This window comes from Lingula anatina, chromosome 5 (genome assembly GCF_051362555.1).
Source record: "Lingula anatina isolate TDL-2025a chromosome 5, LinAna3.0, whole genome shotgun sequence".
In the NCBI taxonomy this organism is placed as follows: Eukaryota; Metazoa; Brachiopoda; class Lingulata; order Lingulida; family Lingulidae; genus Lingula; species Lingula anatina.
In genome coordinates this window covers 255,916-283,050 of record NC_141771.1, presented here as the reverse complement: position 1 = coordinate 283,050, position 27,135 = coordinate 255,916, and the positions used below count along the sequence as shown (strand labels likewise).

The 27,135-nt window shown below is 38.4% G+C and overlaps 3 protein-coding genes across 3 annotated transcripts; 2 read left to right on the top strand and 1 right to left on the bottom strand.

Moving 5' to 3' along the window:
- Window positions 1-97: 97 nt before the first annotated feature.
- Window positions 98-14,246, top strand: LOC106158119 (cilia- and flagella-associated protein 221-like). The gene is made up of 21 exons (XM_087012548.1): window positions 98-362; window positions 1,013-1,200; window positions 1,677-1,772; window positions 2,082-2,182; window positions 2,477-2,580; window positions 2,931-3,087; window positions 3,366-3,531; window positions 3,981-4,142; window positions 4,563-4,715; window positions 4,914-5,003; window positions 5,604-5,699; window positions 6,084-6,177; window positions 6,362-6,507; window positions 7,412-7,492; window positions 8,000-8,107; window positions 8,594-8,818; window positions 10,497-10,646; window positions 11,716-11,816; window positions 13,229-13,447; window positions 13,725-13,796; window positions 14,075-14,246. The coding sequence occupies exons 1-21, from the start codon at window positions 233-235 to the stop codon at window positions 14,199-14,201; spliced, it is 2,766 nt and encodes a 921-aa protein (XP_086868674.1). The 5' UTR covers window positions 98-232; the 3' UTR covers window positions 14,202-14,246.
- Window positions 14,247-16,065: 1,819 nt separating this feature from the next.
- LOC106157528 (lactadherin-like) lies at window positions 16,066-22,230 on the top strand. The gene is made up of 3 exons (XM_087012547.1): window positions 16,066-16,580; window positions 17,162-17,302; window positions 20,879-22,230. The coding sequence occupies exons 1-3, from the start codon at window positions 16,290-16,292 to the stop codon at window positions 21,050-21,052; spliced, it is 606 nt and encodes a 201-aa protein (XP_086868673.1). The 5' UTR covers window positions 16,066-16,289; the 3' UTR covers window positions 21,053-22,230.
- Window positions 22,231-22,323: 93 nt separating this feature from the next.
- LOC147761422 (hemocyte defensin Cg-Defh1-like) lies at window positions 22,324-26,107 on the bottom strand. Its single transcript, XM_087013539.1, has 3 exons — window positions 25,990-26,107; window positions 24,302-24,375; window positions 22,324-22,611 (listed from the first exon to the last, which is right to left on the bottom strand). Exons 2-3 carry the CDS (start codon window positions 24,354-24,356, stop codon window positions 22,436-22,438), a joined length of 231 nt encoding a protein of 76 aa, XP_086869665.1. The 5' UTR covers window positions 24,357-24,375; window positions 25,990-26,107; the 3' UTR covers window positions 22,324-22,435.
- Between the last annotated feature and the right edge of the window lie 1,028 nt (window positions 26,108-27,135).

The following is a 27,135-nucleotide window of genomic DNA, read 5'->3' as shown; positions in this document are numbered from 1 at the left end:
ATAAGCTTTTTCAGAAGTTAGTTTGTATCACAACCGTTGATCTTATTTTTTATAACTGCCAAAATCGGTAGACTATTTATTTTTGCTCAGATATACCTTCAGCTATGTTCTAAGGCAAATTCCCAAACAAGATGGCGGACTATGGTTACCGTCGAAAGAAAATTCAAAAGTTTCGGATAGATTAATGTTGAACTTAAATCGGTGATAAATTAATTAACCAACAAAATTGATCATGGCGGCCACACAGCCCATGACGAGAACTTTTGGCATAAATGGAACAAGAACAACAGGGAAACTGCTGGATTTGCAACTGGTGGAACCTTCGAAGCCGATCAAAGTTCCAAATCATTTATTGGATTCAAGTAAGTGCGCCTCAAATTTTGTCTGGTTCTATTCAAGAAAGTTCAAATATGCAAGCAAGGGACACTTGAAGTAAATTTCGTGCTTTTTTTGCTTGAATAGTGCATAGCAAACTTTGACTTACCACCTGGTGTTATGTATTTTTGGGGGTGGAGGGGGGATGGGGTCGCAGTGCATTGATTTTATCATTGATCATTCGAGGTGACAGGTGCAGCTTCCTCTTAATGTTTTGTAGCTTTGTTTCAACAGAACAACATATGCTGACCAAGGTGTATTAGATGTTTTAACACATGTCATTTATACCAAGTCGTTGAACTTTCTAAGTAATTGTGCCAGTACATCTAAGTGAAAAGAAGGCCCTAAACTCGTGTTTGCTCACTGTGCTTTGAAGATATATGTGTACTGTATGGTAGGTATTGACCTAGAAAGACACATGACGCTTGCCTTAATTATCAAGTTAAACCCAGTAAATAAAAGTTTTACATTGATAATCACCCAAACACCAACTCAAGATTGATAAAAAATGAATGTTTAAGAAATCAGTGCTGTTAAAGGGAAAATAGAAACAATTTTAAACTAGTATATAACCTACATTACAGAGATCTATGCCAAAGTGGGTCAGTTTTAGACTAGTATATAACCTACATTACAGAGATCTATGCCAAGGTGGGTCAGAACCTAGTGGTGCAGGCCACGCCCTCTATCATCTACTATGGTGGCTTTGAGCTGGGCAAGGTACACAAGGTGGAGCTCCATATAGGTAATGTGGACACAGAGGTGATCAGGATGCACGTCATTCCACCACAAACCAAGTACTTTGATATCAAGTATAAAAAACAGGTGAGAACAGCTTCATATGATGCAGAATGTAATTAATTTAAAAGCATTTCTTGGTTCATTTTCTCTGAAACCATTCTTTACCGCAATATTGAGAATGTTAATTTATAAAATAAAGGGGTGATACTTAGCCCACCTGGAAAATTGTAAAACCCTAAACCCCAGTTTATTTGCATTCCATAGTCACATAATTGACAGAGGTAGGTTTTTGGTGTGGTATTCCACTTCCTGGCCCGACTCTCTCCTTGATATCTTCTCCCTTTCTTGAAAATGGAGGAAAGAAGACCTCAAGATCTTGAAAACTACAGATGAAAGTCCTCTTAATTTATCTGGAAATCTGGATATTTATGTGCTATATTTAGTTCCCTGATATACCATTTAGAATTGTGCTTGCATTTCCACCTTTTTTAACAGACCACTTTTATCTATGGAAAACTAAGCAAATATACATCATGCAACAATGATATATTGTGTTTCAGGAGCGTCTGGTACCAGGGATGACACTAGACTGTGTGGTGGAGTTTATTCCTGATGAGTGGAGGTATTACTATGACTGCATCAGGATTAACTGCAAGGTAAATTGTCAATAAAAGCCTTGGTGTAAGTTTTATGTAACGGATTAACTTGTGGGTTTTTATATAATTTTGATCGCACACGGCTTTGAAAGAAAGGTGAGTTTAATAACATATGCATCCTTAATATTATCATTTGTAGCTCATATTCATATGTAAGTGGTCAAATGTAGAAAAATGTGATGGAGAATCCAGGAAAAATGACACCTACTTGTTCTTATGATATTGTAAGAAGTTGAGCACTGCCCCTTTATGAAATGACCATTGGATAATTGGGATATTACTGATACGGTTGTATTTTCTGTCCTCCAGAATGAGGAGAACCTGGTGATCCCCATCCATGCGTATCCTGTGATGAATACAGCCTCTTTCCCAACCCACGTAGATTTCCCCTCAGTTCCTATAGGACAGCAGTAAGTATTGGCTACTGTAGGGATATAGACAGTTTCCATACAACCAACTCCACAGTATAATAAACTGTATTGTTTTATGTTATTTATTACTTTGGTCTTTTTTGTGTATGATTGAATGATGTTCACCTGAACTCCTTTTTTTTTTTCTACAATCTGTGTTCTTGTGCATAGTTTTGATTAAATAAAAAAATATCAGTAAAATGTCTAAATATTTCTTTAGAAATGAGATAAACAGATCCTTATTATATTTATATGTGTAAATTAATTTAATATTATATTTGGTCTGCTTTCTAGATTTAGCAAGACCATTCCATTAAAGTGTGATGCGCCCATTGATTTTGAATTTCAACTGAGCTTCCTGCAGCCTCACCCAACTTTTACAGTGGATCCAATGTCAGGTGAGTTGATGTCCAAAACTCTGTCACAGCTAACACAATGACACAAATCACAACTCTGTCACAGCCAACACAATGACACAAATCACAACTCTGTCACAGCTAACACAATGACACAAATCACAACTCTGTCACAGCTAACACAATGACACAAATCACAACTCTGTCACAGCCAACACATCTTTATATTGGAGGGTGCATCAGATATCTTATGAATGGAAGATATTGATGGGTACCCATATTATATGATTTTTTAAATTGTCACTGAGATGTTCTTGAGAAATGAGCAAATACATTTTCCTGTCATCACCTCTCATATACTTGGTGTTTTAATAAGAATCCCATCATTCCAGGCATGGTTCCAGCCAATGGTGAGGTAGAGATCACAGTGACCTTTGCCCCCACGGAGTTTCTGACAGCCCACATGAAGCTGCAACTGGTGATCTCTCAGTTCAACTCCAAGCCACTGGTCTGTACCTTCACTGGTACCTCCAAACCCGGCCTGGCCAAGTGAGTACAGATCTTACTTATAGAATTGGACTATTGCTATTCACATCGCAGTGCTGAGTCTTATGTTATGCCAGTTTGAATAGAGAAGCAGAAATTAGAAGTTTAAACTATGAAAGCAGCACCCTTTATTGATCTTGATGTAGAAGGTCTGTATAATATTAGAACACAGGCAAACCTCCATAGCAATAGGATGCCAGGTAGTGTGGACACTTAGAAACCTAACTGACAGTCAGATATCATGGCATCCCATGTGTAGTCTTATGTACACTCTTTTACAGGGAAAAAACAGAAATGAAGCAGGATTTGGAAGAACCAGAAATGAATGGAATGCTGGACCCCAGGTCTCTAACCCCTGTAGATAGGGCGCGCTCACGGAGAGAGAAAACCAAGACAAGCCGGTCCAAACCTTCCACGTCGAGAACGCTAGGCCCACCTCAGCCAAAGGTTTGTATTTGTTACTTTCCTAGAATCACTGTGGGAGAAATATCAGCAGTATGCTGACACTTATTTTGAAAAATTTGACAAATTTGATGGTAGAGTTTGCAAGATACATGTTGTATCAGTTAAATAGGCTAGAAATAGACTAGAAGGATGTAGAGGTGTCAACCAGCAATGTTCACAAGACAGGGTGGGCCCTGTGCCTGTGTTTTATAAATATCAAGGGGAATTAACTTACAGCAATGTTTACAAGACAAGGTGGGCCCTGTGCCTATGTTTTATAAATATCAAGGGGAATTAACTTACAGCAATGTTTACAAGACAGGGTGGGCCCTGTGCCTGTGTTTTATAAATATCAAGGGGAATTACCTTCATTACCCACCTAGCAGAGATTACACTAGTGATAATGCCAGGTTATGACATTTTTATATGGTTTAAAAATTTATTATTCCCAGGAGGTTGAGAGGGATGGTATCCGTTTTCCGCCCAGTCTGGACACGCCGTACGCCATAGCTCAGGTCCTCAACCAGCAGGCAGGAAAACTGAGGGTCAAGGACCTCAGAGACGCTATTGAGGCTGCCAAGGAGAGCTCAGCACCATCTAGTAGACAAATGAAGGTGAGTTTGATAGAAGCAGGTGCACTGGCATGTGTGAAATAATGAACATGTGTCCATCAGGCTGATGTAGCCATCAGATATAACTTTATCAAGAACTTACACAGTTTTTCATATACTGTCTTTATATATATCATTAATAGTCATAGTGATCATGTAATAAAGCGCAATATTGTTTTTGTAAGACTTAAATGCACTTTGTAAATTACTATTACACTAAGTTTATAAATCAAGATTAGACTCAAATAGACTCGCTGTCTCACAGAGTTTGTATAATGAGATACAGAATGCCACAGTTTGGCAGAATGTTTATTTAACAAAAAACTGACCTGGGTTTAAGCTCCCATATTGACTCATAAAAAATGAGTACAGAATCTCATCCAACCTCCCCATTACACCCCATGTGTCCACTGTTGTCTCCAGGAAGCAGTATTTGAGCAGGCAGTGAGGAAGAATGTTTACGAGGAGCGCCAGAACCAGCTGAGGTGGCAGGTCAAAGTGGGAGATGACCCCATTCCTAACAAAAGGAAAGTGAATGTGCTGGGAGCCAGGGAGGAGGCCTGGAAAATATACAAGGTGAAACAGATAAATACTGGATGATTGTTTAACAATATTACTATTTAAATTTGTTATTAAAAGACATCAGGTTTTAAAACTTCCAGGTAATAAAATTACCGAGATCAGTAACTGTTCTTTTATAGAATAAGAGACTTGATTTTTTTTGATATTTAGAATTTTCATGAAATATATGCCATGCCATTGCTGTTGTTCTAGATGCAGCGAGGTGATCCCTTACCTGTAGAGGAATACAACAGAACATGTACACAGTGTACCTTCAGAAGAACAGTCAGGTATTACACTGAGGTAAGTAAAAGAAGACAACAGAACATGTACACAGTGTACCTTCAGAAGAACAGTCAGGTATTACACTGAGGTAAGTAAAAGAATACAACAGAACATGTACACAGTGTACCTTCAGAAGAACAGTCAGGTATTACACTGAGGTAAGTAAAAGAATACAACAGAACATGTACACAGTGTACCCTCAGAAGAACAGTCAGGTATTACACTCAGGTAAGTAAAAGAATACAACAGAACATGTACACAGTGCACCTTCAGAAGAACAGTCAGGTATTACACTGAGGTAAACAATTTGGACATCATATTCTAAAGAAATGTAGCCCCACTAGTCACAAGTTAGGTCAAGGGTCATCTGGGATTATTAGCTAACAGGGATCCCATGCTTAGTAGCTGTCCTGGGACCCATCGTAGAAATAAAGTGAAGCCATATTAAATATTTGGCAGTGCTTTTAGAATTTGTTCCCTGCTTTGATTATATTACATAGAATTAAAAACTTAAAATTGAAATAAAATGTTTGTACAGCTCCTAAATTTGCTGCAAGAGCTGCTAATGGATAATATACTTGTAGTGATGATGGCTTACAATGATCATTATTATTTCAGTTGGGTAAAGAAGACGTCAAGTTTGACACATTTGTCAACAACCCCTGGGCTGTCAGGCAAGCTGCACTGGATAAATTTGCTCAAGCTGCAAGAACCGTAAGTAGATTTGTTGAAATGTGAAACTATTGTGTGGATAAAGCCAGTATCCTGGGATTTTCTCCATTATTTAGGCACATGTATGTTGTGTTTAAATTTAAATTTACTGCTGCAGTATTGCATATCATTAGTACTGAATGTCCTTGTAAGATATGTCAGTGCTGAGAGGTTCCTTAGGGAAAGTGCTCACATCCACACGGGGGTGATGCCTGTCATACTGTAGAAGCTGTTAGGATAACATTTGCCTTGATGATTTCTCTTTGTGGTTTTTCACTTGAATTGTAAAAAAATGTATAGATTGAAAGAAAAAGAGATCATCAGTGTAGTCCCTTTCCCCCCTTTCTCCCAGAAAATATAAAGATGGAAGTTTTTCTTTTATTCCAGGTGTTGGTCAGATGCAGAGCTGATAATAAAATCCGAGGTCTAAAAACCATGGTCTTGGACTGGGGAAAGAAGAAAGAGAAGAAAGCAAACTCAGGTGAAAATACTAGTACTCAGAAAATATTTGAGCAGACACTAACGTGTCATCTGCCTGTGTGTGTCTCAGGAGAGGAGATATGCTGCATGCTTGTATTACATTTACTTCTTGTTTAATACAGATTGAGTGAGTATCATTAACTCTGTTCACATTTAAATGTGTCATGAAATGATGTGTTGCCTAGGTGATGGAGATGAGGATGAGGAAGAGGAAGAAGAGGAGGAAGAGAGTCAGACGGGACCAGAAATGTTACAGGAGACGCTGCACTCTGAGAAGATTCACAGGCAGAAGTTTCCTTACTATGTCCCTCCTGATATCAAAGATGATATGGTAACTGCTTTTATCCTTACTATGTCCCTCCTGATATCAAAGATGATATGGTAACTGCTTTTATCCTTACTATGTCCCTCCTGATATCAAAGATGATATGGTAACTGGTTTTATCCTTACTATGTCCCTCCTGACATCAAAGATGATATGGTAACTGCTTTTATCTTTACTATGTTCCTCCTGACATCAAAGATGATATGGTGACTGCTTTTATCCTTACTATGTCCCTCCTGACATCAAAGATGATATGGTAACTGCTTTTGTCCTTACTATGTCCCTCCTGACATCAAAGATGATATGGTAACTGCTTTTATCCTTACTATGTCCCTCCTGATATGAAAGATGATATGGTAACTGCTTTTATCCTTACTATGTCCCTCCTGACATCAAAGATGATATGGTAACTGCTTTTGTCCTTACTATGTCCCTCCTGACATCAAAGATGATATGGTAACTGCTTTTATCCTTACTATGTCCCTCCTGATATGAAAGATGATATTATTTTTATTTCATTAGTTGATAACAGTGAGGTCATATTTGATTTTTTGGCTGTGGTGAACTTACAGCAATGTTATCTTTCATATTCTGCATGACTGTCAGTTGACCATTTTGTTCCATATATATATTTTACTCATTTTACTTATCATGCATATTCATCATGTATTGGTAATAATAGTAGTATGTACTTGCATTTGTCTAGCATGATTTCAGCATTTGAACTGATCAATGATTAGAAAATGAAATTTTCAACTGACTATAGTATAAAGCACTGGGGAGTACTGTCAAAATGTCACCAACAAATATCATGTATATTGTTGAATTAATTAGACATAAATTAGAAATTATAATGTTTCTTTATAGTATTAAAGACTTCAGCTCATTAATCTTCCTTGCTGTCTTCCAGGCTCCAGATGCCTTAGATTTTGTCCCTGTGGAGCAAACTGAAGTGGAGGTGAAGAAGAAAGTCCCCTATTACAATCTTAAGGTAAACATATTATAATCTTAAGGTAAACACTCGCTCTAATGACTGTAAACCCTGAGGTATTGATCAAATAAGATGATGAATGTAACCTTAGGATGCATAGATATCCCCCTCCCCAAAATCTTCTTCATCAAGTGTGGAAATAAATGGGTTGATAAAATTATGTAGGGACATGAATTTATCATGATGTAAGTTTTATCAGCACTTCTATGTACTATGTTCTTATTATGAAAAATATTGATATGAAATTAGCATATGAGCTATGACTAGTGCCTACTTCAAATCTGTGTGTTTATATGCTGCATCCTTTCACATATTATGTCGTTATCAATATCAGGTGCCTGAGCAGTACAGACTACAGGGATATAAACTTCACAATATTCAGTTACTGTATATTATGTTGTTATTATTGATATTTATCAGGTGCCTGAGCAGTACAGACTACAGGGATATAAACTTCACAATATTCAGTTACTATATATTTATGTTGTTATTATTAATATTTATCAGGTGCCCCAGCAGTACAGACTACAGGGATATAAACCACACAGTGTCCAGGCGGCGTCCAGTGGCTATGTCCACCCCAGACTGACCAGGCAGTTAAGGACGGGAGCTGAGGTAAGGAAAATATCAACACTTGCTGACTCCATCACAGACATGAAGCCAAAACTTAGCAGATATCCAATGCCTGTCATTTGATCTCACTGTGGTCAGGACACCTCTAGTTCAGAGGAGTAACTGTCAATCTTATGATTTAAATAAAGAATTAATCAATTTTGCCCGACTTGATGCTGATTTTAGCCAGTCTTTCTGTCTGTTCATGTAAAATTGTTGACATCTCCACCATGTTTACTTTGTACTTGCTAATTAAACTACGTAGTATCATAGTATGTAAGAGAGCTTTCAGGGGTGACAGCCACCCCCAGTTGATTATCATCTCCATCTGTCAATTAATCTGTCAATCAGTAATGACCTCCACCCCTCACTGTAACATGTTTCAGTCTATCTCCAGGATGAGGTGATCAATATCCCCGTCTGTCAATTAACCTGTCAATCAGTAATGACCCCCACCCCTCACTGTAACATGTGTCACTCTATCTCCAGGATGAGGTGATCAACATCCCCGTCCCCACCTCCATGAAGCTTGACACCAGTCACGAGGGTGAGAAGGAGGCGGAGACAGAGCGAGAGATAACTGCGGTAGAGGCAGACCTAATGTTAGAAGATGTCCGAGGGGATGAGACCATGTCTCCTCAGCAAGAGCCTGTGACACTGAGGCCACCTGAGGCTCTGTTTAACCCTATAGAATACCCACCACTACATATATTTGTAAGTACTGTCATTGTATACCCACCACTACATATATTTGTAAGTACTGACATTGTATACCCACCACTACATATATTTGTAAGTACTGACATTGTATACCAACCACTACATATATTTGTAAGTACTGACATAGAATACCCACCACTACATATATTTGTAAGTACTGACATTGTATACCCACCACTACATATATTTGTAAGTACTGACATAGAATACCCACCACTACATATATTTGTAAGTACTGACATTGTATACCAACCACTACATATATTTGTAAGTACTGACATTGTATACCCACCACTACATATATTTGTAAGTACTGACATTGTATACCCACCACTACATATATTTGTAAGTACTGACATTGTATACCAACCACTACATATATTTGTAAGTACTGTCATTGTATACCCACCACTACATATATTTGTAAGTACTGACATTGTATACCCACCACTACATATATTTGTAAGTACTGACATAGAATACCCACCACTACATATATTTGTAAGTACTGACATTGTATACCCACCACTACATATATTTGTAAGTATTAACATAGAATACCCACCACTACATATATTTGTAAGTATTAACATAGAATACCCACCACTACATATATTTGTAAGTACTGACATTGTATACCCACCACTACATATATTTGTAAGTACTGACATTGTATACCCACCACTACATATATTTGTAAGTACTGACATAGAATACCCACCACTACATATATTTGTAAGTACTGACATTGTATACCCACCACTACATATATTTGTAAGTACTGACATAGAATACACACCACTACATATATTTGTAAGTACTGACATTGTATACCCACCACTACATATATTTGTAAGTACTGACATTGTATACCCACCACTACATATATTTGTAAGCACTGACATTGTATACCCACCACTACAAATATTTGTAAGTACTGACATTGTATACCCACCACTACATATATTTGTAAGTACTGACATTGTATACCCACCACTACATATATTTGTAAGTACTGACATAGAATACCCACCACTACATATATTTGTAAGTACTGACATAGAATACCCACCACTACATATATTTGTAAGTACTGACATAGAATACCCACCACTACATATATTTGTAAGTACTGACATAGAATACCCACCACTACATATATTTGTAAGTACTGACATAGAATACCCACCACTACATATATTTGTAAGTACTGACATAGAATACACACCACTACATATATTTGTAAGTACTGACATAGAATACACACCACTACATATATTTGTAAGTACTGACATTGTATACCCACCACTACATATATTTGTAAGTACTGACATTGTATACCAACCACTACATATATTTGTAAGTACTGACATAGAATACCCACCACTACATATATTTGTAAGTACTGACATTGTATACCCACCACTACATATATTTGTAAGTACTGACATTGTATACCCACCACTACATATATTTGTAAGTACTGACATTGTATACCCACCACTACATATATTTGTAAGTACTGACATTGTATACCCACCACTACATATATTTATAAGTACTGTCATGTTTATAATAACTACAGTAGTACTAAAGTGGTATTACCCCTTAATTTTGGCTGTCAAATATGTGCATATAGATAATAAAGTTACCATTGATCTGTGTTCTCCAGAACCCTGCCCCAGGACTACAGGTGTTCCAGACTCCTCTCCCGTATGCTGAGGTGGACCAGGACTTCCACCTGTGTCCTCTACCCAGATACTACAGGAATGATGAACACAATCCACACGCCACAACACAGAAGAAATACCTGGACAGGGAGGTGAGAGGCTGGCCTCACTGAATGGTGTTATTGATGGAGTTCACTGTTTACATTTTCACTGGGTATTGTGGCCTACCAACTGACCAGTGCTGATATTGAGGCCTACCACCTGACCAGTGCTGGTATTGTGGCCTACCAACTGACCAGTGCTGGTATTGTGGCCTACCAACTGACCAGTACTGGTATTGTGGCCTACCAACTGACCAGTGCTGGTATTGTGGCCTACCAACTGACCAGTGCTGGTATTGTGGTCTACCAACTGACCAGTGCTGATATTGAGGCCTACCACCTGACCAGTGCTGGTATTGTGGCCTACCAACTGACCAGTGCTGGTATTGTGGCCTACCAACTGACCAGTACTGGTATTGTGGCCTACCAACTGACCAGTGCTGGTATTGTGGCCTACCAACTGACCAGTGCTGGTATTGTGGTCTACCAACTGACCAGTGCTGGTATTGTGGCCTATCAACTGACCAGTGCTGGTATTGTGGCCTACCAACTGACCAGTGCTGGTATTCTTGGTGTAGCTGTAAAGTACCAATATCCTGCAGTCACTCCATTCATTCATTCATTCATTCCAACAAGTTGATGTGTCTGCTTAATTACAAAACTACTTTTAAAAAACTTTTTGTTGGATGGAAACTTTTTACAATGTACATTTTCTCTCACTGGAGATCTGAGTGTAGCTGTAATCTCTGCATGTGTCACTATTCTGTAATCACTTTATTGATTTATTTATTTATTCTAACAAACTGAGTTCATCATTAAACTAGCATAAATATTTGTTGGACTGAAATATTTTTAAAGGTTATGCACAATTTTTTCTTTAAAGAACCGTTATTTGACATGACATCGTACATGAGAATTGAAAATCAATTGACAATTGAGAATTGAAATTGAAAATTACTGTATTACTGATTTAAAATATAAATAGAAATTTAGGCATATACCAGCTGCTTGTCTGTTATCTTGCAGGACATTGTTTAAGGAGCCATGGTATAGAATAATAACAAAAATAATAATAATAACAATGGCAGTGTTTATCAGCTGCTGATTTATTACATTGCAGGACATTATTAAAGGAGCCATGACATGGAAGAAGTTTCCATCCCAGGGTTTGACATCTTTGGCTAACACCCCAACTCTGACCAATGTCTGGGTCCCCAGATGGTGCGTTGTCATAATAATAATAATAATAATAATAATAATAATAATAATAATGATGGGGTCCACAGATGGTGGTTACCTTGGAGTGAAAAATTAATATTTCTGAACAAATAATAAAAATGGGCACTGCTTTATAGTAAACTAGGCCCTGTTATCTCAGAGAATTTTAGGATGCTGTTAGGTGAGTGGTATATCTATAGTGCCTCAACCAGGTGTCATGTGTTTACTATTCCTAGGACTGACCCATTCAGTAATGACATGTCCATGTATTCTATACCCAGGACTGACCCATTCAGTAATGACATGTCCATGTATTCTGTACCCAGGACTGACCCATTCAGTAATGACATGTCCATGTATTCTGTACCCAGGACTGACCCATTCAGTAATGACATGTCCATGTATTCCGTACCCAGGACTGACCCATTCAGTAATGACATGTCCATGTATTCCGTACCCAGGACTGACCCATTCAGTAATGACATGTCCATGTATTCCGTACCCAGGACTGACCCATTCAGTAATGACATGTCCATGTATTCCATACCCAGGACTGACCCATTCAGTAATGACATGTCCATGTATTCCATACCCAGGACTGACCCATTCAGTAATGACATGTCCATGTATTCTATACCCAGGACTGACCCATTCAGTAATGACATGTCCATGTATTCTATACCCAGGACTGACCCATTCAGTAATGACATGTCCATGTATTCTGTACCCAGGACTGACCCATTCAGTAATGAAATGTATTCTATACCCAGGACTGACCCATTCAGTAATGACATGTATTCTGTACCCAGGACTGACCCATTCAGTAATGACATGTCCATGTATTCTGTACCCAGGACTGACCCATTCAGTAATGACATGTCCATGTATTCTGTACCCAGGACTGACCCATTCAGTAATGACATGTATTCTATACCCAGGACTGACCCATTCAGTAATGACATGTCCATGTATTCTGTACCCAGGACTGACCCATTCAGTAATGACATGTATTCTATACCCAGGACTGACCCATTCAGTAATGACATGTCCATGTATTCTATACCCAGGACTGACCCATTCAGTAATGACATGTCCATGTATTCTGTACCCAGGACTGACCCATTCAGTAATGAAATGTATTCTATACCCAGGACTGACCCATTCAGTAATGACATGTCCATGTATTCTATACCCAGGACTGACCCATTCAGTAATGACATGTCCATGTATTCTATACCCAGGACTGACCCATTCAGTAATGACATGTCCATGTATTCTATACCCAGGACTGACCCATTCAGTAATGACATGTATTCTATACCCAGGACTGACCCATTCAGTAATGACATGTCCATGTATTCTATACCCAGGACTGACCCATTCAGTAATGATATGTCCATATATTCTATACCCAGGACTGACCCATTTAGTAATGATATGCTGCCAGAGGAGGTCCCACTGCTGTTTGATGGTCTGGCAGAGGAGGACAAGGAGCACATCATGGATGAGGAAGACCAGGGGGATGATGACCACACCAAGATTGACCCTATCCAGCTGACCCCAGAGATGGTCAATGCTCAGTTCTCTCTCATTGATCCCTCGCAGGTCCCTGAGGAGAAAGACAAGCATGCAAGGTGGGTGGGGCACGTTGGGTGGGTGAGGCAGGGCAGGGGGTGGGGCATGTGTGGGTGGAGCATGGTAGATGGGTGGGGCACGTGGGCAATGCATGTTATGTGGGTGGGACATTGGATGATCAAGACTGTAACAAATAATCTTAAATTGTGCAATTTGGGCATGAAACCTTGAAATTTCAGTTTTATCAGTTAGATCTGAAAATGAAGCTAAACAAGTGCTCAGTGGAGTGTTATATTGTTTGCAATGTGTTCAGTAATGTCATTGTTGTGATTTCAGTGAGGTCTTCCCCCATGGTAACAAGATGCCCCTGACCAATGTGCCTGTGGGGGTGGCTGGCCCTGTGCCCAGGTACATGGAACTTGCTTCTGTACACATACACTGTTCGCGCACACACACACACACACACACACACACACATGCTGAAACCTGCACAACCACTCAGTCCAATAATGAACAGAGGTGTTACTATTTTAATTTTGATTTCATTTTTTTTTTTTTTTGTTTGTTTGTTTGTTTTAGAGTAGACAGTTTCAGTACATAGTTTCATTGGTATAAGTCATGTCATTGCTTTTAATCAATGAATGAATTTCTTTATTTATTCATTTATTTATTAATTTCGATTTCAGAGAAAAAAGAGAGCAGGAGTTGGACTTTTTCCTGAATAAAAAATATAACAGACTGGGTTCTAAGATCCAGAGTCGTGTGGACACAATGAGTAAACTAACCACCAAACCAGAGCTGATTTTAAAGTGAAGGAGATTTTTATACCTAGGTCTCAAGAACAAACAAAGAAGAAAACTGCGGCTCATTTCGAAGTGAGAAAGATTTTTATACATGGATTTTAAGATCCATCTAATAAAATAAAAGATTTTATTTCCTATTGAAATGATCAGTGATCTGAAGGTGTGATTACGGAGAATTCCAGGATATATTCAGCTACCAATTGTGAGGATTCATTCTGTTGGACCAGCAGAAGCTGATTTCTTGCTAACTGAAGATGGGTGGCATTCTTGTCTGGGAGGTGTGTGACTGAGATTCAGCGTTAATGGCTTCAGGACATTGGGGGGGGGGGGGGGGGGGGGGCTTGCTGTCCCTCTCTCCTATAGATGTCCCTATGGTTTTGATTTCTCTCTGCTAAGACACACCGAGGACATCAGTTCACAGTGTGGTGAAGATATTCATTGAACACTTGGTGTCATTTTTGTCTGGAGAACAGCATTTATATTAGTGAATGAATGAATGACTCCTTTGAAATCCAGATTTATTGTATTATTTCATAGTTAAATACTTTTTTAAAAATCTACTGGAATATCCAAATTGAACTGCATTTTTAAAGAAATCTTGATGCCTTTGTGATCCAGTCAATTTCCTAATTACAAAATACTTTTTCTAAACTATTCTTACTTATAAGTATAATAATTTTGTTTAGTTCTCTCAGTTTTGTTCGTAAACTTCAATGAAATTAAATTCAACTGAAAGCACTGAAAAGTCACATTATAATAATATTCTGTTATAAAGATAGTTGATTTACAGCAGGATTTCACTATAAAAACTGTATTTTTCTTACACCTGGTACTTTTTGATGTATCCGTCCAACTCGTGGCCAAATGTTTACCGATTTCTCTATTGATTTTAAATAACTTTACGTATAGTTTGTAAATATATTTAATCTTTCATTTTATGTTACATTTATTTGTACAGTGTATTCAAAGTTGTAAATAAACGATTTTGTACAAAGGTATGCAGGGTCTTAATATTTTCTGCGGTTCTGTAATATTTGTACTGGTGTTTTCAAAGCAATTTACCTGAGTTGTCAAGGTCTAGTCTACGATATACATTAAGTAGACATTAGCCTACAGAATACCTTGTTACACCTACATGTACAGCTGGTCATGGTGTTGCCCAGAGTGTCACACAGAGACGTATTGTTGTGCGTTATAGTACTTTGTGACGTGACGTTTCCTATTAAGGGCACTATTTCTAGAACTTATTCACCTTAGAGCCGCTATTTTGCCATATTGATCTCTGTGTATAGGTCCCGCAGAGAATGTCAAATCACTGGTCTCAGGGGCTGAACAGCTGCTTTGAAATTTTGGTCTCTGTCTCATCACGCTTCTTGTTCCTGTGACACTCAGGGTGAAAGCGCGGACGCAGGTCGTGAAGACTGTTTTGTAAACTGTCTCAGCTCGTCCCTGCTGCGGGAGTTTACCTGAAAGTTCGAGATAACAGCGGGACAAAAGGAAGCTTTATAAAACACTTTTTCACGTCATTGTGCTGCTATATGCAATCGCACGTTCAAGCAGCCTAACAATTCAGGCCGATATCCCCGTGAGGAGAGAGTATGACCAGAGGATAGAGACCTTAAAACAGAGACGTAACCAGAGAAATACTGTTAATTTTGTAACTGTAGGCCAAATCGTTATCTGATGAACCAGCGTTCATGTCTATCCAAATGGATATAAAGCAACAACAAATTTACAAATATGGCAGGCTGTTTTGAGTAAAATTTCACTTTTTATGAATGAAGTCCAACACTAATTTATCACATTTTTTCATCTCAAATATATTTTTAGGAAAATAATTAGATCAAAGCTATCATTTCCTCTTCTCCATGTTTATAATGGTACAGTCTACCTCTCCCTGTGACTTGTGTTGGTTGACATAACCTCTATGTATGTCGTCTTGATTACTTAAACTGACTTGGTTATCAGTCACACCAAGGCGGGTTGATCCCTGAATGTCTTCAATGTCAACATATTACATCAGGCACAATAGCTGTTGTCACAGACTGCTGGGGACCAGTGTGTTCTAGTTAACAGGTAGACGGCGCAGACTGGAGGAATGTACCCTAGTGTTCTCCTACCGTTCTTAATGCTGGCCATCCCCCTGGGGGCCGCCGACACTGGTCAGTCTGGGCAGTGTTCGGACATCTTGGTGTCCGGCAAGTACCCCATCCCAGACAGCGTTATAACAGCGTCTTCGTACTTTAACATCGACAGTTGGTGGTACAAGCACCTTCCACGGCAAGCACGGATACACCTGGTGTCTGATGATAATGGTAATGGTGGGTGGAGTGCCTACAGTGGAGGCGGCCAGGAATGGCTGCAATTTAATTTAGAATTCCCAAGATTGGTAAGCTGGATTCACTTCTGTATGCAAATGTAGCTGCTGATAGGTGGCCATGTGTCGTCTCTGGGGATGCACCTTGATTAAAGCCAGGCAATGTGACTAAATGGGGAGGGGGGGGGGTTAAACAATTAAAATTTCGGTTAGTTCACCAAAGGGATACCTGAATGAGTGAGATATCTGTTTAACCCACCTTTACCTGGAGATACATTTTGATTAAAGGCAAAGTTTTTCACAACTGTTCATTCACAGTATGATATTCATTACAGAATTGAGGGAAATCCTGACACCGTTAGATACATCCATCCATCCATCTGTCTGTCTGTCTGTCCGTCTGTTTGTCATGTGTCTGTCCGTCACCCACTACACTAGATGTGTCTATTCTACTTCAGATCACCAGTGTTATCACTCTGGGCAGACATTACCCACTACATGAGATGTGTCTATTTCACTTCAGATCACAAGTGTTATCACTCTGGGCAGACATCACCCACTACACGAGATGTGTCTATTTCACTTCAGATCACCAGTGTTATCAGTCTGGGCAGACATCACCCACTACACGAGATGTGTCTATTTCACTTCAGATCACCAGTGTTATCACCCTGGGCAGAGAAGGCTGGGGAAGTAGTATGGCGGAGTACCAGTTTGTTACCGCTTATCGTATCTACTATGGCAACGACGTGAACAACTTGATAGTGTATAGAGGGAGCCACGGTCAGGAAGTGGTGCGTCTTTCCAGTCTGGTGCTGGGTTTATTCAACAAGAACTTCAGCCCAATAGCTGGTCTTTACTTTGATACAATTTTTATTTTCTTTGACCCAAGAGTAAAATGTGGTAGTCCCCGTATATAACGTATTGAGGCTAGGGGAGACCGTGGCTAGTTGGCCCACCTGGAATGAGTATTTTTTTTTTTTTTTTTTTTTTTTTTGTCAAATTGTGAGCCACGTGACCCCAGGGTCGGGGCAAGGTGGCACCATATACTTAAATAATGTATCAGAAATGTATTTTTACGCATTTATTCATATTTAATTGATTTTGAGAATCTTTGCTTAATTTGTAGTCCATTTGAAGCAAAAATATTGATGTTGCTGAAGGTTCCCTTCAAAATTTTGAATTTGGATTGAGCAATCATAACAGGGCACAGGGTCCATCTTGCCCCGAGCCAAGTGGTCCAACTAGCCCATGGCCAGGTGCACACATTTAATTTTTAAGGATTACAGCCTTTAGACATTTCTTATTCAAACCTTCAATTTGGACTCAACGCTCAAGTATTTTTTTCCATGGACGTTTAAATTTTTGACACTGTGTTATATGCTCTCTGTACAAAATTATAAGATCAATTTTTGTAACTCGAATGTACTTTTTCCAAATAACTCCGGGGACCAACGAGCCCCGATCTCCTCTATAATTTAGGGGTGGGCAAATGACAAAATTTTTTTAAAACAGGTGGATTCTATGGCCATTTTTGCTGCTGAACAAAAATCTGACAATATTTTTTACCAAAGCTAAAGATTTATATTGGTATCTGCTATTTGTTTGTGAAAAAAGGCGGGAAATGGCTTTTTGGCCATATTTTCACAGTAAAGTACATAAAAATGATGTGTAATATGTCTTTCTATATGTTTTGAGGGTTGCTGAGTTCAAATATGAGCATATTCAAGACATTGGCAATATTGTTAGGGTGACATCTGTAAAAATATGTTATTTAAAACAAACATATACCTAAAATAAACACTTCGAGCCTAAGATAAATATAAATAATGGCCATTATGTACATACTGAATTCATGGATTACAGTTTGGTATAAAAACAATGCTGAAAAGACCTTCATGGATGTGTACCAACAAATTTTATGCTGTATAATTTTCCTTTTCTTCAGAACAGGTAAAACTTTGTCAGGTGACATCAACCTCTTACAACCTCTAAGCTTTTGACCTTGGAATAGTACTTAGTTTCAGTTGTGTAGTTTAAGAGTATCTCACCACAACCATGAAAGCATCAACAAGAAATACACTAAGACCAGAAGGCACTGTAAAGCCCCCTGTCACACTTATTTGGAATCTGAAGTAATCAAGCAGAATGAGCCATAATGAAGAATTTTCAAAATTCGCACCACATTCGTTGGGTAATATCAAATTGACCTTAATTCAAGCAAGAATACGTCAGAATGCGCTTCGAACCCACCTGGAATGATTCGTGCACATTTCAGTTGTATTGTATAGCTCTCAAATGCAGCTCGAATGTAGTTGGAACACATTAGGAATATCGTTAATGCTAATGCCGTTCACCCTAAATATAGTGAGAATATTTAGAATGCACTTCAAATGCCATACAAGTGTGGTTTCATTGTTGGCTGAATCCCAGCCTGCAATCAAGATGCATTCGAGTTGCATTCCTGCTCATTGGAGGCACAATGTGGAACATTCTGACAAGATTTGAAGCACCTTGCCATTTCGGTTCTCCCAAAATGTTTCGAATGCTGTTGGAATTTAGTAAGAATTTTAAGAATGCGCTCATAGTGCAGTTAGAATACACTTGAATGCCATTCGATATTTTTCCACTTGGAATGCACTTTGAAAGTTTTGAGAATGAGCAAAACATTTCAACAGGACGCAAGAATGGACCCAAACATTTAGAATGCGCTTAGAATTTTAAGATACTTCAAATATCCAGGAACAAACAAGACATTTTTATTCCGACTACATTCTAGCTCATTCCGCCTCTAGTGTGACTAGGTTATAAATGAAGACAATAAGGATATTGTCACCGTTCACCCAAAACTCCTTATTTACTGCCTTACATATATTCTTTTCGGTGATAAATAAATTTTCAGTGTTCAGTGATTACATTAATTAACATTTACACATGTCATCTTACGGGTGATGGTATAATTGCAGTTTGGGGGTAAAAACTGAAAAATCGGTTTCTCAAATGTCTGTTTTACCTGAACACCCGTGATCACTATTTCAAAGCCAATTTAATGACACCATTTAGTACCCAAAAACCCTGCCAGCGATTTTTTAAAGCCTTAGTTCAGATTTGATCGTTGATAAAGCAAAATAATACCTTTGTTTTTAGAAGATCGGTCATTACGGACTCATGACTCCATAACAAAAGCATTTAAACCATAACGTTGGCATGGGATTGTAACTCATGCCTTTGTGGTCCATTGGCCATTCCTTGTGATAAAATCTTGTTCAGGGATGAAGTTAAGCCCCATATGCATTGCTAACTAATCTCAAAAAAGAAAGCTGTTAAATAGATGATTAAAGCTTTGAGTTGCTTATGCTTATACATTGCAACGAAAAAATATAAACGCCGTTATTTCATATTTTCAAGAGTTTTTTCATTGTTTCAAAGCAGCACAAAGACAGATACATTATTGAATAATAAGATGCAGGAAAAAAACTTATTTTCGGTATCTGGATGGTAATAAAGAGTAACAATATCCTTAATGCTCTGCTACTGAGTGTTCTACTGTAAATATTCCCATATGTAACTAACATTATGCTATTCTATATGTCAAAACTTTTCAGTTTCATGTGATCCTTGAACAATACTGACCATATTTGTTGTATTATTGTTTTTCCTAATTTAAAAGCCACAGTTGTATATAAACATTTGTATTTATGTACACAGAAATGGTGATTTTGGGGTGATTTTTACCTCAAAATGACAAAAAATCCTCTTTTTAACCCAAAATGAAGTGACCCAACCAAAATGATGTATCTATTTATGCTCATTGATCATGAAATCATATGGTTAGACATATAAAAAGCCATGTTTGAACTGATATTTAAAGATTTACATGAGAAATATGTGATTTGAGGGAGCGTTTGGTTGCCATTTTGAAAAATCACCTGATACCAATATCAGATGTAATTTAAAATGAAAATACTTATTAGATTTGTATTCAGCAGCCAAAATGGCCATAGAATCCACTTGTCTGAAATTAAATTTCTCAAAAAAGCCTTCATTTGCCCACCCCTATCTATATTATACAATGTGCAAACAGTTTTGCTCCGGACAAGCGGTTACCTTATTTTATGATTCCTCTACAAATTTGTCTAGAAAATAAAAGACGACTACACCACAGTAGACTGGAGCATAACCAGAGTAGACTGAAGCCTTCGGTAGGTGGAAAAGATACAATATTGAAGTCTGATATGAACACTGATGAAAATATTTCAGCGTTCTTAAGACTCCTTCCACTAGCAGAGGTAATCTGCAGCTTGTACTTGTGACGTCAGATCTACAGCGTTCTTGCTGCTATCCCTACAGTTTACTTGTCTTATTTCCAGGTGTTTGAAGGTAACTGGCACCCCTTCGTCCCCCAGGTGCGTTATCTTGACCCCCCTGTAGTGGCCAGGTACGTAAGAATTAATCCAGTCAGTTTCCACAACCATATCACTCTACGAGCAGACCTGCTAGGTTGCCCTCTGTACGACTACACCACTAAAACTATCATAGGATAAATGTGACTCTAACGGCCTTCACTCCAGAGATTTCAGTACGAATAAACACGGGATAGTTTTGATGAAAACACAGACATTCGCTGCTTCTCCGCAGATGTACTAGAGGCGTTAGGTGATATAGTTTGACATTCTTCTGATAATTCCACTGAGCTTGGTCGAAGCTGTAAGTGATGGTGATCTTCTACGCACCCCTGGGATCCTCCGATGGCCAAGTAAGACATGGTGAAATAGGACGCTGTTGACGTTCTAGACAGCTGGTTTCCATGGTAACGTTCATCCTCAATTGGTTAATTGGAAGGCACGGTTTCAAAAAAGCATAAATATACATGTATAGTCGGGCTCCGTGTCCTGTCTCCCCCTCTTCTTTTACCAGGTTCAAAATGGATGTAATAAATTAAAAAACACAGAAATAAATTCATACGTGCTACAGAGAAATTTATTTGACGTTTTTTCCTTGCGGAGATGCTGAGGAAATGACACCTTACACTTGACACTCAGTTTTTCCCTGATGAGTCACGTGACCCTGCCAAACGTTCGAAATGTGGATTGTGGTGCCCTTTTTTGTGTATGAAAAATACGGCTTGAGTAATTAATTCGTTTTTTTTTATTTTGGAAAAGAAGGATGAATGATGATACATATATGTAGTTGATGCAAGGTCTATGAGCTTGGAAGGCGCAATTTGGCAATATACCAGTAGCCTAAATGTCCTGCTGGTATATGTTTACCGGGTGCATGTTTAGATAATTAATGGAAATATATATGCTAGACAGACTCGATAATGTTGAGTTATAATACATTTAGGGGACTAATGATGTCTGTCGGATAATATATGAAGGTGAAGGCGTTCATTCATTCTAAACTTGGCAAAGAATGTGAATAATACATGAGCAAAATCATCATAAGAACGCTTACCAGTATAATGAAACATCAATATGACAAAGAAAACTTTCAAGTGTGTAACTTATATCGTAAACATTCTTGGTCATGTTTAGAGATACATGCACCATCCTTTCTTCACAATTCATGTACTTCACTCTGGGCACCGGTCCCTTAGATCCATTAATGTATTTATCCAACATTATTATGTTGGAAATGTTCTACTCAATGAGAGGGAAAATATTCTTGGAGATTCAGACATTGGATATTTCTTTGGCAACTGCGTTACTAGTCTCAGTTTATGATAATGATTCCTCTCCCAGCTTCATTTATGTTAAACAAAACTATTAAGAACAATAAAAACATATATACGTACACTTTTATCCATGTTTACTTTCTTCAGTTGTGTGATTACAAAAATATCAACAAAATAATTTGTCTTCATATTTAAATAAACGTCATATTACAAGGGATATCACACATAGTCAGAGGGCGTCCTCAGGGCCCTATTGTCCCCCCACTGTCGGTCCAATGGCCCCTGGGCACTGGTGACAAGTGCATCTTAGCCAGAGAGTGTAAGCATCGCAGTAGCCCCCACAGTAACCAGGAAGACTCTTGCAGTGATCAAAACACTTTTGCTGATTTAGTGGACAGCCAAACCCAGCATTTGCTTCGTCAACCACTGAAATATTAACAGAAACATGGTTGTTCATCACTAAACTCACAAAAAAGGAAATTAATTTTCTTGTTCACTATCTGCACATGCTACACTGTAAAAACAGTGTTTAGCATTTAAATACATACAACACACGTTAGGCACCTATAGGCATTTAGAAATATGTGTAAAAGCTAAACACGTAGGCTATAGCTTTTCAAGCGTTTCACAGAAGAAAAATCTAGACACGTTGGCAGTGTTACACGTTTAGCTATGTGTTTAGCTTCAACGGCATATGATTCTATAATAAGTCTGTCACAAGCTAAGCACATTGGCTAAGCACTTCCCCTGCTAAGTGCGTGAGGCTGCTAAACATATGGAGCTGCTATAGGTGTGGAACTTCTAAACGCGTGGAGCTGCTGAACAACACGTTTAGCTTTTCAAGCTTTTTACAGAAAAAATGCTTCACGATCCCATATATACGATCCCATGACAAGTTTACTATTAGACTCAGCAATTTGGCTGAACACTTCCCCCTGTAAACGTAAGGAGCTGTTGGAGGCGTGGAGCAGCTTGCTCGAACGCTTTGTGTCCTTCCTTGCAGTAACGTGTGATTATTCAAAATAGGCTTATTAAGTAACAAATAACGTTTTCACGACGTTATCAGCTGATTACATGATGGTGATGGTATAGAATAACATTATGGTAACGTTATGGGTGTTTTTAACTCCATGCAAAATAATGCCCCAGCTAAAAAAAAGCATAGTAACGTCATAACTTGATGAAAGATTCGAAGACCGTTTCTACAAAAGTTTATGATAACGTTATTTTGTGGAGTTTTATAAGCGTTTTTATAACATTTTGGAATGGAAAAAAATATTTAATGTGTTGAACTACAGTTAGCGGTTAATTCCAAAATGGGCTTGGGGTTAGTTGGCAACTAGAGCGGTGCGATTTGTAAAATATTCGGACTATCGTTACCAAAATAACCAGCATGCGATGAAAGCTTAAATAAACTATTATAATGAATACGCCACCATCATCCTGATGTTCTTTTGTTCATTACTTCCGAAAAAAATAATAAATAGACATCAGTACCGTAACGCATTTTATCAAAATATGAAAACATGTTTTAAAGTAAAACTGATGGTTGTTTCGTGTCTTTAGTGAAGTAGTGAATTTTCCTAACTTATATATTCCAACAAACTTCCTCGCAAGGTCAGTTAACACAAGGATGAATAAGTCCAGCTGTAAAGACAATGGTGTGAAGTGAAGGATGTTGACAGTTCACGGTACCCTGTTATAGATATAGATAGCTATAACCAAGAAGTTATAAAGAGACTCATTATAACTTCTTGCTATAACACATGAAGGTGACCGTGACTCCGTGTGTGTGTGTGTGTGACTAGAACAGTTGAAAGCCTTATAAGTTAAACAAATACACCCTTCATTTATTAGGCGTCAAATACGTCAAATCGTGTAACGAGTTAAGAGGCTAAACGTGCTAAGGGGCTAAACGCGTCCAAAAAAATGAGACAAAACAGGCGCTTAGAAATGTGTTTAGGAGCTAAACACTGTTTTTACAGTGTACATACATGTTTGCTCTCCTTGTTATAAAAAAAGAAGAATCAATAGAAATATGGTTTACTTTCATTTTCACACATGCACGTGGATGTTGCCCTAGTATCAATTCATGAATACTGACAGAGGTCCTTACCCAAAGAAAACAGCAGGACAATGGCGAGAAATGCGGTCATCTTCATATTGATCATGTCAATTTGAAGTAACGTGCTGAAAATCAGTATAATAAGCAACATTAAAATACAAAAACACGACACCGAAATGTGCTGTGTATAACAACAGTTTAAGTTTTTATTTGGAAAATACCTCTATTGTTCAATCTGGCATTATATATGCCTTAATGGACGAATAAATATGTCAACAAAATTGGTAGAATAAATCCACGGCTTCGTTGATATTTTGCACTGACTACCAGTTGCTGATGTTCTCCATTTTATTACAGTTGTTTTAAATAGTATTTTAAGGTAATATACAGTATCAGAAAGACAGTCAAAATATCCCAATTTGGCAAAGTCATAGTATTGCATTCTCTTTTATTCAAAACATACCAAAAGTAAAGAGATAATTTCCATAAGAAAGTATGTTGTGGGACCAAATGTATGGTTGATATGTTGTTCCATAAACATTGAACCACTATATAAATCGTATATAATTGAATTAAAAAAGGATCATTCAAATTATTGTCATTTATCGATCTCGGTTCTACATTGTAATCTTGACACACACACTTTGCGCAATTCTTCCACTTTAAGCCTCGGTCACAACCGGCCAAACGGGCTCTTAAGGCCTGTTTGCGTCCAAATTTTGTGCAGTATCTTGCGAAATTTGGAGTTCGCAGACATACCGTGAGTACGTACGGAGGACATTGGACATATCCAAAAGATTCTACGAATAATCTAAGAACGCCGAGGCTGCAAGCGTAACGTGCTCCCCTCGCAAGGAGTTCGCAAGTGAGTCGTGCATGGTCCAAGACAGACGTCGCAAACAATGAAGGAGCAAGTGTCCTTTGCGTGTTGAGCACGGCGCACCCCCTCACAGCAAACGAACAAAGTCGAAAGAACGTTGGGAGTGCGTCGCACGAGCGATACCCCCACGCAAGGAGTATAAAAGGCGTGCTGACGACGCATGCTTGTGTCTCGACAATTAATGTCGACCGTGTACAACAATTTGAATTTTGCTCAATTCGGCTCCTAATATGCCTCCAAAAGGCAAAGGAAAAAAGCTTAAAAGGCAGAAAAGAAGGGAGGAGGAAGAGGAAAGAAGGAGAGAACAGGCGGCAAAATTGACGTACGCCGTCAGTAGGTCATCACAAGAGTGTGAGGCAAAAGTTACACAAAAGCTAGGGAACTACTTTCGTCGTGCGTTGCATTTTCTTCATAAGTTGTGAGTGCGTGCCACGTGCGCAAGTAGCAATATAAACTGAAGAAATTACAATTTCCACAGTTATAGCACCTTGCAATTAGCTTTACGACTCGCAAGGCATACTTGTGCCTTTCCGTTGCAATCTTTCCTCTTCCTTTAGCCTAGGTCCCAACTACGTTTTGGACGCACGGTTTTTAGGTTCCTTGCGTCCGGCTAGGACGTAGCTAGATCGCACGTAGCGGCTGTTGATCATGTCGAAAAGTGTCTACGTGCTGTTTGCGTCCTTCAAAAGTCGCACGATGGACGTGCTCCTCACGCACGAACTCCTACGTTTTCCCTATCTTTTTAGCCGTAGACCACACGTAGCAGCCCGTACGTCCAGTTATGACCGAGGCTTTAGTTTCTATTACAATTTGCTACATGCATATATACATGTATCTGTCAGAATTGCACACATCTTACCTTTTTTGATTCACTGTAATATGCTTTGGTGTGTAAGCTGTAACTGAACAGTTAAATGAGAAAATATGCAAACAGGGTAAACTAGCGCTTTAACCTATGCAATGTTAGTACCGGTAAGTGACAGCATGCAGTGAATAAGAGCGGGGAGTGTTTGGTAGAGTAACTTGAGTTGATTGACATGCTCTTATTTTTTATACATGTACAACTGCGCGTAATGTAAACGGGGGAGAAGGCCGCTAGAGATTGCATGAGGTAGAAATAGAAATGAAGAAAGCGGCGCGGGCAACACTGGACAGTAGTTCCATAAATGATAAGGAAGATAATACCTGGGTTGTATTTGCTACCTCGCGTAACATCAGCAAAATATAAAGACAACGACTTCGTCACACCATAGAAGTACATTAAATACATGCACGTCATCCTGTCATACGTGCACCTTCGTAATGCACACAGTCCTGGCTGTGAGTACTGGCACAGTCGACTTTAAAAAGCACAAAAAAGCGTATCCCTTGGTTCTTTCTGAGGACTACATTAATGAAACCATGTACTGTACGACTGCTACTACACCTCTAATTGTGGATACAACTTCTCAAAATGTAGGTGAACTGTAATGCACAATTTAAAGTTTGTAATCTGGGCGTAAATATTAAATAAATACAATATAACATGGTATAATAGTGACAAGAAAATGCGTTGTAACATTGAATGCAAAATTAAATACTCAAAGACTTAATTTCTTTCTCATTTGTTAATGATGTTGAAATCCATCGGCGTCTTCCATTATTCGCCAGTTTTTACAACTGGGATACGTGAAACTGGTGCCTTAATGGCTCGGCTTGCATCTGCAGAGGACGCTTAATAGTCAACTTCTGTATAACTATGGCAAGGATGTACAGCTTTAAAATGAAAAGATAATACCTAAGTGTTAAAACCATCAATAAAGAATTATATGAATCATGCCAGTTTTGGTCGTTCACTGGCATTATTTATTTCTTTAAAGTTGAAATTCAAGGTCTTTGACTTTAATTTGCATCATAGTTTTGCTATTATGTACACCACAAAGGTGTAAAATGTTAAGTTATAATGAGGTGTAATTTACATTAATGTTGTCATTAACACATTTAACGTGTCATTAAGCTAGGGTGT